This window comes from Bos indicus, chromosome 16 (assembly GCF_029378745.1).
Source record: "Bos indicus isolate NIAB-ARS_2022 breed Sahiwal x Tharparkar chromosome 16, NIAB-ARS_B.indTharparkar_mat_pri_1.0, whole genome shotgun sequence".
NCBI classification, from domain to species: Eukaryota; Metazoa; Chordata; class Mammalia; order Artiodactyla; family Bovidae; genus Bos; species Bos indicus.
In genome coordinates, this window is record NC_091775.1 from 27,752,604 (window position 1) to 27,764,612 (window position 12,009).

The 12,009-nt window shown below is 43.7% G+C and overlaps 1 protein-coding gene across 1 annotated transcript; it reads left to right on the plus strand.

Moving 5' to 3' along the window:
* The first annotated feature begins 457 nt into the window (after nucleotides 1-457).
* Nucleotides 458-2,506, plus strand: CCDC185 (coiled-coil domain containing 185). Its single transcript, XM_019976164.2, has one exon. It carries the CDS (start codon nucleotides 496-498, stop codon nucleotides 2,383-2,385), a length of 1,890 nt encoding a protein of 629 aa, XP_019831723.2. The 5' UTR covers nucleotides 458-495; the 3' UTR covers nucleotides 2,386-2,506.
* Nucleotides 2,507-12,009: the final 9,503 nt, after the last annotated feature.

Consider the following 12,009-nt stretch of genomic DNA (forward strand, 5'->3'; position numbering starts at 1 on the left):
TAATGTGCCTCGACTGCCTACACCGCAGAGGTGCACTGTGGCACCTTTGACCTGTGACTAAAGGACTCCCCACTCCACACTTCCAGGCCACACTCTATTCTGGGGGGAATGCCTTTACCTGTGTTCTTTTAAAATTCTGCTGCTTTAAGATGTACAAATGCGAGTTCAAATTCCTGCCTGCAACACAGGTGGGGATTCACTACGCACCCTCATCTTTAGGGTGACCCGAACTTTCTACAGCCCCCTCTACCATACGCCCTCTCCCAGCCTCCAGCCGCCTTCCCGCCTCTCGCCGCGCGGGGTGCTAGGAAGGCCAGGGTGGGCGAGGGCTGAGGGCTGCAGCGGCCGGGTGGCGCCGGGAGCATTGTGAAGTGGCCGGAGCGTCACAGGCGGCCGGGACCCCGGCATCGGAGGGCGGGGCGGGTCTCAGCGGCGCCCCCGCCGGGACCCGGCACCCGGGACCCGGACTCAGACACTGCGCGCGCAGGGAGGAGAATGGAGGACTTCGGCCGCTTCTCCCCGCGGCCCCACTCGGCCGTCTGGGAGCCTCCGCCGCCCAGCGAGGAGAGCGCATCCTTGGCTCAGCTGGACGGGTCGGGGCCGCGGGCCGAACCGGGCCTGTGCTCCTGGGCCCAGACGCCAGGCGAGGAGAGCGAGGCCACCGCGCCCTGGCCTCACTTGCTCTGCTCAGCCACCCCTCGGCCCAGCCGGCGCCCGTACTCCGACTCGCCGCAGGAAAGTCGCAGCCTGACCGACGTGGCCCGGAGATTCCTAGACCGCGCCAGGAAGCCCCGACCCCGCAGCCGGCGCCTGGAGGATGCCTGGGGGGAGGCAAGGACCAAGCCCCAGGAGCAGGGAGGCAGCCGGCACAGCCCGGCCTGGCAGCTGGAGCCCCAGCCTCAGCACGGCCAGCACTACCCTCCCGCCCGGGGAGATTCGCCCCCTCCTTACTCGCAGGGAGCTTACACCCCCGCGAACCGAGCCTTTGAGGAAGAAAAGGCGCAGAGTGGAGACCAGTGGGCAGTGCCGGTCTGCAGGGGTCTACGTCCCTGGTCCCTTTCCTCAGTTCACACGGAGAAGTCGTCTGTGTCCTCCAGAGAGTTCGGGACGCAGTCAGGTTGCATGCACATCCAGAAAAGACACAGCAATGATCCGCTGGAGTCGTTAACCAGCCAGCTTTCCCAGTCCCTAGTTTCCAGCAAGGAGATGCAGAAGCAGCACACCCAGGTCCTCAAGAACAAGTTGGAAGAGGCAGTAGTGTCCTCCAGGGACCAGAAGATCGTGGCCCTGGTGCTGAGCCGGCTCAAAAAGGCCCAGAGGATGCGGGAGCTGCAGCAGCAGGCGGCACTAGCCTGGGAGGAGCTGAAGCGCTCAGACCAGAAGGTCCAGTTGACCCTGGAGAGGGAGCGCAAGCTGCTGCTGCAGCAAAGCCAAGAGCAGTGGCAGCAGGACAAGGAGCAGCGCAAGGCTCGTCTGAACCGGGAGCTGCGAGTCCGGCGGCGGGACAGACGAGCCACTAACATGATACAGCAGGAGAGCAGCGGGTGGAAGGCGCCGCTGGAGGACCAGGAGAAGCAGCGCCAGGAGAAGCTGGAGGGGGCCCCCTCCGAACCTGAGACGGAGCCGGAGAAGCAGTGCCAGGTGCAACGCCTGCCAGAGAGGATGCTGCGGGACCTGCAGGCGCGGAACAGCCTGCAGCTGCAGAAGAGGCTGGCGCAGGCCTGTCTAAAGAAGCACGTTCACCCCACCAAGGGTCAGAAAAAGATCCAGGAGACCAGTCTCAGCTCTCTAGTCAATTACCAAGCCAGGAAGGTCCTCATGGACTGCCAGGCCAAGGCTGAAGAGCTCCTCAGGAAGCTGTCCCTGGAACAGAGCTCCCAATGGTCCCAAGAGATGCCCGAGGGCCACACGAAGGAGCCCCACAGACAGCTGAAGGACAAAGTCCAGAAGGAGGAGGAGCGATTCCAGCAGGTGAAGAGGTGGGCGGAAGAGTCCCAGAAGCAGAGAAAAGAGCACAAGTCGCTGCTGGAGGAGCTGGCGGACCAGAAGACCCTGCAGACCCAGAGTCAGGCCCACAAGAACGTCAGGGACAAGGCGCACCACATTCGGGAGCTCAACATCCTACGGGAGAAGAATCATCACATCCTGAAGCTGAAAGCTGAGAAGGAGGAAAGGTGCCACATCGAGGGCATCAAGGAAGCCATTCGGAGACAGGAGCAGAGGATGGAACAGATCTTGCGAGAGAAAGACGCAACCTTCGAGGAATTCCAGAAGATCTCCAGGGCCTCCGGGACAGATGACGTGAGAACACTTGCCAACAACTTCTTTGATCGGATGGCCCGGGAGGCCCAGGTCCCAGCCGGGCAGCAGAGAGGGGGCTACTGAGAACCTAATGACAAATAGCTTCCAGCCTAGGCGGCTAGACAGAGATCCGGCAATGTGATTCATTTTCTAATTTGATTATGACTGAGCATTGATTTTTAAAAAGTATATAAAATAGTGGCAACTTTCGCGAACTAGTTTGTTGATTCATCGGGATGGTTGAGAGGGTGGGATAAAAATTTCCAAGTTTTAAGAAAATTACTTGCTTTTGTACATTTGGCTTTAAATAGAAAATACCCATTTCGCTCTCAAGTGATCTCAGAAGTGTATGTATGTCAGACACATTTTGAGGAACCAAAGAAAAAGTCTACAGTGGGAAATAATAGAATTCTGTGCCATGGCTTCAGTCTTTCCCTGTCCCAGACTTATGAAAGGGTGAAGTGTGAAGTAATTGTCATAGGAAATCTCCAGGAACAAAAAGTGAGGTGGGGAAGCATGGGGAGAATTCCTGTCAATAAGTATATTGGGGAACACAGCATACTACCTCCCCTCTTGGGAGTTCGTAACACAGCTGAAAATTTTAAAGGCTCTGAAAAGTCTTGCAGTAAAGACACATTTGATTAACCTAGTGTTTTTCACAAACCACAGAACTTTTTTTTCTCGGGTCCTTCCATGGAATTGACGTTCTGTGAAATATTTTTGGCAATAGCTTTCTATGGCTCCTCTCAGATGGTACTACTTTGGTCTTCCTTTCCCTTGTTAATAGAAAACACTAGTGTTACACCACCACAGACATGTTCAAGAGTTCAGTGGAATCTTTGGGTCCAATTTTTCCCCCCTTCTTGGTCAGTCTCCTCCAGTCTTTTGGAGCAAAATTCTATTAGAATCCTCCTCTTCCCCTGTATCTATTAGAATCCTTCTCTTCCCCTCTATTTCTCCTTTGTCTCTTCTGAAGGAGGTATGTGGTGTCATTCTGTCTACCCACATTGTGTCTAATTAACCTAACCAGGCTCTGAATGAGTGACTACACATGATTCAGGAGCTTGACATTTTAAAAACTAAGAGCCAGAAGCTAAGTAGAATTTAACCCATCACATCTCAAAGTCTTTATCAAAAAATTCTAAAAGTGTTCTGTAAATAACATTTGTCTTGAGAGAGAGAGAGAGAATAAATCCCACTGGAAGACTTTTGTCATCTTAGTATTTTGAAATGACACGAAAGGTGACCTGGCCAGGGGTTTTATTCAAAGGTCATCGTGAGGGACTTGCCTGGTGGTCCAGTAGTTAGGGTTCCACACCTCCAATGCAGGGGGTGCAGGTTCGATCCCTGGTTGGGGAACTAACATCTCACATACCCCAGGCATGACCAGAGAAAACAGTTTTGCTTTGTTTTTTAAATGCAATTTAGAAAAAAACAGCAAAGGGCAGTGTGAGAGCCATATTCCCATCTTACATGATGGAAATGGGCCCCCTTCCCCGTCATAGCTCCCCTCTGCCTGCTGTCCCCAAAGAGGCCTACTCAGGCTCTCATTCCTTTGTTGGCACATGTTGCTTCAATTTTCAATCTTATCATTCTCTTCTCTTCACCCAAGCTAGTGCTGTTCCAGCCAAGTGCTGTGCACATTCCCAGCATTCTAGGAAAGAGCTTAAAATGTCTCAGAATCTAACTCTTCGTCTTGACATAGGTATGTGACTTTGGGGAAGTTACCTTCCTGGGCCTCAGTTTCCTTATCTGTAAAAAATTATAATTTGTACTTCAAAGGGGATGTTGTGAAGGATGATCAAGTACAATAATATAAGGCATCTGGCATAGTGTCCAGAACCTAATACACACACAATAATTATTACAGTTTTTTATACTACTGACTTTCCATTTTTGTCAATTCCATTTTCCCTATTTCAATGCTTTCTCACCAGCTGCCTCCTCCTATCATATCCAAGTCTGATTTTTCTGAGCTCAGCTCACAACCTGCCTCTTGTATGAAATATGGGACCTCCCTGGCTGCTCCTTCTCAGCATCAGCCTTCTTTGACAAGATGTTCAGCTTATGGCTTATTGAGCACTTAGAAGTTGCTGCTTTGTTGGCATATCCATTTTGCAATCTGCATCTTGGCTTCCAAGCTGGACTGAATGCTACTTAAGGCCAGGGTCATTTTCTTAGAATTCTTTATACTCATGCTTACAAGTTAAAATAAAAGCCATTAAGCAGGATATTTTGACCCCACATCCATATCCCATGCTGTTACCCTACAATGTTCTTTGCTCATTGACATACAGACTTTCATTCTTTTATCCAATTCTTTATGAATATTACTTGTAGAAATAGTCAATACAGAATAAAACTGACAGAAGATGAAGTTTTTACTTTTCTCTATTCTTCCTTTTAAAAATACACACACACACACACACACACACACACATATATATTGACCCCACGCTTACTCAAGCCCCAACACCCACTGAGGAGCCTAGACTTTCATCTTCACCAGGCTGTGACAAGGAGCTCCTCACTCTGGCAGTGTCATCTGAGACCACCTGAGGAGCCTAGACTTTCAACCACTACTGCCACCACCACCACCATGACACAGTAACAGGGGATCCCTCTGTCTACCTACTGCTGCTGCTGCTGCTGCTAAGTTGCTTCAATCATGTCCGACTCTGTGCAACCCTGTAGACGGTAGCCCACCAGGCTCCCCCGTCCCTGGGATTCTCCAGGCAAGAACACTGGAGTGGGTTGCCATTTCCTTCTCCAATACATGAAAGTGAAAATGAAGTCGCTCAGTCGTGTCCGACTCTTAGCGACCCCATGGACTGCAGCCCACCAGTTTCCTCTGTCCATTGGATTTTCCAGGCAAGAATACTGGAGTGGGTCGCCATTGCCTCCTCCACTCTCCCGACTGAGTAGTATCCAATAAAGCCTAGTGGACAGGACTTTTATCACCCTCCAGCAAGAACAGCTCCTTGGTATCAGTAGATGTCATGTGGAGAGTAGCAATGAGGCATTCTTAGCCCTTCCAGCCAAGAAAGTATCAATGGATGCCTAGAAGGGAGCCAACACCCCCACCTCCACTCAGCAGTGATGAAGAGCGCCCCCTCCCGTCCCCAGGTGGCAATGGAGGTAGACTGGGGAACTGGACTTATACCCCTGCCTGGCAAAAACGAGGCCTCAACCTCCTTCCCTTTCTACAGCAGTAGGAGAGGAAGCCAGATAAAACAGAAGATCCAGGCTTAAACAATACACAACATGTCCAGGTTTCAATTCAAAATCACACTTCATTCTAAGAACCAAGAATATCTTGAACTGAATGAAAAAGACAATAGATGCCAATAGATGGTGGAAAAATGGAAACAGTGACAGACTCTATTTTCTCAGGCTCCAAAATCACTGTGGACAGTGAGTGTAACCACAAAATTAAAAGTCGCTTGCTCCTTGGAAAAAAAGCTATGACCAACCTAGACAGCACATCAAAAAGCAGAGACATCACTTTGCCAACAAAGGTCTGTATAGTCAAAGCCATGGTTTTTCCAGTAGTCATGTGTGGATGTGAGAACTGGACCATAAAGAAGGTTGAGTGCTTAAGAATTAATGCTTTCAAACTGTAGTGCTGGAGAAGATTCTTGAAAGTTCAGGGAGATCAAACCAGTCAATCCTAAAGGAAATCAATCCTGAATATTCATTGGGAGGACTGATCCTGAAGCTGAAGCTCCAATACCCTGGCCATCCGATGTGAAGAAACGACTCATTGGAAAAGATCCTGATGCTGGGAAAGATTGAGGGCAGGAGGAGAAGTGGACAACAGAGTGTGAAATGGTTGGATGACATCACCGATTCAATGAACATGAGTTTAAGCAAATTCTTGGAGTTAGTGAAAGACAGGGAAGCCTGGAGTGCTGCAGTCCATGACCTGTAGAGTCAGACACAACTGAGTGGCTGAACAACAACAGGAAATGAGGATAACACTGTTAGAAATACCTTGAAAAAGATCTTAAATCACTCATGATAAAATGCTTCAAAAAGCCATTCTGAACACACTTGAAACAAACAAAAAACTGTTTGGCAAACAGAAAATCTCAACAAAAAAAAAAAACACACAAGGTAGAAAGAAGAACCAAATAGAAATTTTAGAGCTGAAAAATACATTTACAAAAATAAAAAGCTGGGGGATGAGCTAAACGATAGAATGGAGGGAACATAAGAAAGAATCAGTGAACTGTAAGACATAAAAATTACCAAATCTGAGAAACAGAAAATTACAAAACAGTTAAAGCCTCATGGACCTATGGAAGTGTAACAGAAGTTCTAACATTCATGGTATGTTCCCAGAAGGAGCAGAGAAAAGGTAGGACTGAAAAAGTCCTCAGGGTAATAATGGCTGAAAACTTCCCAGATTTGGTAAAGAGCTAACCTTACATATTCAAAAAGTTGAGTGAACCCTTGCAAAAGAGTAAACCCATAAGACATACCATAGTCAAATTTCTGAAACTGAAGAAAAGAAGAAAAAAACCTTGATCAAGAGAATGAGAAAGTAAGCCGCAGACTGGGAGAAAATATTTGCAAAACTGTGGCTCTATTAATACAAGATCAAGCACACTTCAGAGCAAAAAACTACCATAAACAGGAAAGAATGTAAACTTACAAGAGTCAACCCACTGAGAAGACATCGTTCTAAACATGTATACATAAAATTTTACTAAAGGCAAACAATTCAATTTAAAGGGTATAAATGAATGTATTTATAAAACAGAATGAGAGCCAAAGATGTAGAAACAAACTTACAGTTACCAGGGTATAAAAGGAGAGGAGGATAAATTGGGAGATTGTGATTGACATATACATACTACTATATATAGAATGGAGAAGAAAATGGCAACCCACTCCAGTACTCTTGCCTGGAAAATCCCATGGATGGAAGAGCCTGGTGGGCTACAGTCCATGGGGTTGCAGAGAGTCAGATATGACTGAGCGACTGATATAACATATATACATAAACAACAGAAATATGAAATACATGAAGCAGAAGCCAATAGAACTGGAAAAGGAAAAAAAAAAAATCACAATTGCAGCCAGAGACTTGAATATCTTTATCCCAACAACTGATAGAACTTCTAAAAGGAAAATCAACAAGGATACAGAAAAACTTAACACTGTCAACTAACAAGATCTAATCAACAGCTATAGAAAAGCCCACACAGCAGCAGCAGAACACAGATTCTTTTCCAGTGCCCATGGAACAAATCTCAAGAGAGAACATATCCTGGTCCATAAAATAAACTCAAGAAATTTAAATTATTGACATCATACAAAATGTGTTCTCTGACCACAGTGGAATCAAACTAGAAATCAATGACAATGATAACAGAAAAATCTCCAGCACTTAGAAATTAATCAAAACAATACTAAACAATTCCTAAGTCAGTGTCTTAAAGGAAAAATTTAAAAGTAAATTAAAAAAATTTTAATTTAAAATAAAATGTCAAATTTGTGGGGCATAGCTAAAACAGTTCTAAGAGGGAAATTGATAGAATTAAGTATATTTAAAAAGAGGAAAATCTCAAATCAATCATCTAAACTCCCACCTTAGAATAACCTAGAAATAGAACAAAGTAAACCCAAAGCAAGACAAAGAAAATAAAAGAACAGACATCAATTAAAGTCAAAACAAAAACAATAGAGGAAATCAATGAAACAAAGACTGGTTATTCAAAAAAATCAATAAAATAGACAAACCACTAACAAGAATGATAAAGAAAAAAGACACAGATTACCAATATCGTGAATGAAATAGCATTATCTCTATGTATCCTGAAGACATCAAAAGGATCATAAGGAAATGCTATGAAAAAATTTAGGCTTCTCTGGTCACTCAGACAGTAGGTAAAGAATCTGCCTGCAATGCAGGAGACCCGGTTCAATCCCTGGGTCAGGAAATTCCCCTGGAGACAGGAATGGCTGCATATTCCAATATTCTTGGCTGGAGAATCCCCATAGACAGAGGAGCCAGGCAGGCTACAGTCCATGGGGTCACAAGGAGTCAACACAACTGAGTGACTAACACATTCACACACTTCCACACGTGAACAACTTTATACACATAAGTTTGACAAATTAGATAAGTGGATCACTTCCTCCAGAAACACAAACTGCCACAATATGAAGCAGAGCAAGTGAATAGCCCATAATCACTGCTGCTGCTGCTAAGTCGCTTCAGTCGTGTCCGACTCTGTGTGACCCCATAGACGGCAGTCCACCAGGCTCCCTTGTCCCTGGGATTCTCCAGGCAAGAACACTGGAGTGGGTAGCCATTTCCTTCTCCAATGCATGAAAGTGAAAGTGAAGTCGCTCAGTCGTGTTCAACTCTTAGCAACCCCATGGACTGTAAACAGGCTCCTCTGTCCATGGGATTTTCCAGGCAAGAGTACTGGAGTGGGGTGCCATTGCCTTCTGCGCCCATAATCACTAGTGAAATTAAATTCATTATTTTAAAACTCTTCCCCCCACCAAAATCCAGGCCCAGATGGTTGCACTCTAGAATTTCACAAACGCTTAGAGAAGAAATAACACCAGGAGGGAGGCAGGAGGGAGGTTCAAGAGGGAGGGGACATATGTATACCTATGGCTGATTCATGTTTATGTTTGACAGAAATTATCACAATACTGTAAAGCACCTATCCTTAATTAAAAATAAATAAATTTTTTAAAAAAGAAATAACACCAATTCTACACAATCTCTTCCATAAAATAGAAGAGAACACTTCCCAATTTATTTCGTGAAGTTAGTATTACCATAATGCCAAACAGACAAAGGAAACCTACAGAATAATGTCCCTCTTGAGCATAGACTTTAAAATCCTTAAAGCACTAGCAAATTGCATTCAATATATAAAAAGAATTATGCACCACAACTAAGTTGGGTTTATTCCAAGATTACAAGGTTGATTCAATACTTGAAAATGAATCACCATGTTAATAATCCAGCATATTAACAAACTGAAGAAGAAAAGCACATGAATTCATAAATCAACACAGAAAAAGACATTTGACAAAATTCGACATCCATTTATGAATAATACTTTCAGAAAAATAGAAATAAAGGGGAACTTCCTCAGCTTGATAAAGAGCATTGATTCAATATACACACACACACACAAAATCTACAGCAAACATCACACCTAACACTGAAAGCCCAGCTGGTTTCTTCCAAGATAAGAAACAAGGAAAGTATGTCCAGTCTCACTACTCTTATTAAACATCATGGTGGAAGGCAAGAAAAGGAAATATTAATATAAGAAAGAAGACTGGAAAAGAAGAAACAAAAGCTATCCTTATTTACAGATGACATTATGGTCTTTTTAGAAAATCCAAAGCAATGTCCATAAATCTTCTAATAAGCGAGTTCAGCAAGATCACAGGATATAAGAGCAACATACAAAAATCAATCATATTTATATATATTCTCAATGAACTCAAGGTCATTGACATTTTAAAGTATGATATCATTTGCAATACCTAAAGCACAATACCTGACCACCTGGCCTGTCTCCTGAGAAATCTGTATTCAGGTCAAGAAACAACAGTTAGAACCAGATATGGAACAATGGACTGGTTCCAAATTGGGAAAGGAGTAAGTTAAGGCTGTATATTGTCACCCTGCTTAATTAACTTATATGCAGAGTACATCATGAGAAATGTCAGGCTGGATGAAGCACAAGCTGGAATCAAGATTCCCAGGAGAAATACCAATAACTTCAGATATGCAGATGACACCATCATTATGGCAGAAAGTGAAGAACTAAAGAGCCTCTTGATGAAAGTAAAAGAGGAGAGTGAAAACGTTGGCTTAATACTCAACATTCAGAAAACTAAGATCAGGGCATCTGGTCCCATCACTTCATGGCAAACAGATGGGGAAACAATGGAGACAGTGACAGACTTTATCTTTTTGAGCCACAAAATCACTGCAGATGGTGACTGCAGCTATGAAATTAAAAGATGCTTGCTCCTTGGAAGAAAAGTTATGACCAACCTGGAGAGCATATTAAAAAGCAGAGACATTACTTTGCCAGAAAAGGTATGTCTAGTCAAAGCTATGGTTTCTCCAGTAGTCATGTATGGATGTGAGAGTTGGACTGTAAAGAAAGCTGAGTGACAAAGAATTGATGCTTTTGAACTGTGGTGTTGGAGAAGACTCTTGAGAGTCCCTTGGACTGCAAGGAGATCCAACTAGTCCGTCCTAGAGGAACTCACTCCTGAATATTCATTGGAAGGACTGATGCTAAAGCTGAAACTCCAATACTTTGGTCATCTGATGCAAAGAACTGATTGGAAAAGACCCTGATGCTGAGAAAGGTTGAAGGTGGAAGGAAAAGGGGAAGACAGAGGATAAGATGGTTGGATGGCATCACTGACTCAATGGACATGAGTCTGAGTAAACTCCGGGAGCTGGTTGATGGACAGGGAGGCCTGGCATGCTGCAGTCCATGGGATTGCAAAGTTGGACATGATCAACTGAACTGAACTGAACCATTTGCAACAACTTAGGAAAACTTAGATATAAATCTAATAAGATATGTATATGACATTTGCTAAACATTACAAAATGCTGATGAAAGCAAGAGGACCTAGATAAATAGACATAGTATCTGTTGATTAGAAGACTTAACATAATAAAGACAGCAATTCTCCCCAAACTGATAAACAGATTTATTGTAAATCTTATCAAAATCCCAGATAGAATTTTAGTAGACATAGACAGGATATTCTAAGATATATACAGAAAGGCAAAGGAACTAGAATAGCTAAAACACTTGAAAAAGAGAGAGTGGGATGGATCAGTCTGCCTAACTTCATGACTTATTATATGGCTGCAGTAATTAACACTATGTGATATTGATGAAGGGATAGACACATACATTAATGAAACAGAATAAAGAAGCCAGAAATAGACCCACATAAATATGTCCAACTATGACTTTTTATAAAGATACAAAAGCAATCTGATGGAGACAGACAATTCAACATAATGTGCTGGAACAAGTGAATATGTAGAGGCAAAAAGCAAGAAAGTAACAAAGAGAGGGAAGAGGAAAAGAGGGAGAGAGGAGGGGAGGAAAGGAGGAAAGAGCTTCAACCCAAGTCTCAAATATTATACAAGAATTAATTCAAAATGGATCATGGACTTAAATGCAAATCATAATACAATATAAAAAATCTTAGGAAAAAATCTTCAAGATCTAAGGTTAGCCAAAGAGTTCTTAAACTTGGCACGAAAAGCATAATCTATAAAATAAAAAATTGATAAACTGGACTTCATAAAAATTAGAATCTTTTGATGTCTGAAAGAGTTTAAGAGGATGAAATGGCAAACTGCAGGATGAGAAATACAAGTTTAAACTACAAGATATCACTATTCACCTATCAGAATGCCTAAAATAAGAAATAATGACAACATGGAATATTGGTAAGGATGCAGAGAAATTGGATCATCCAGACATTGTTGGTGGAAATACAAAATGGTACAGCCACTCTGGAAAGCAACTTGTCAGTTTCTTCAAAAACTAAAAGATATAACTACCATAGGAGTGCAACTGCATTCCCAGCATTAATCCCAGAGAACGTAAGACTTATGTCTGTACAAAAATCTAACACTGATGTTTATAACAGCTTTAGTCATAATAATCTCTAACTGAG

Bases quoted from the DNA above. Each gene is read 5' to 3' on its own strand.
- CCDC185 (XM_019976164.2), top strand. From the start codon at position 496: ATGGAGGACTTCGGCCGCTTCTCCCCGCGGCCCCACTCGGCCGTCTGG.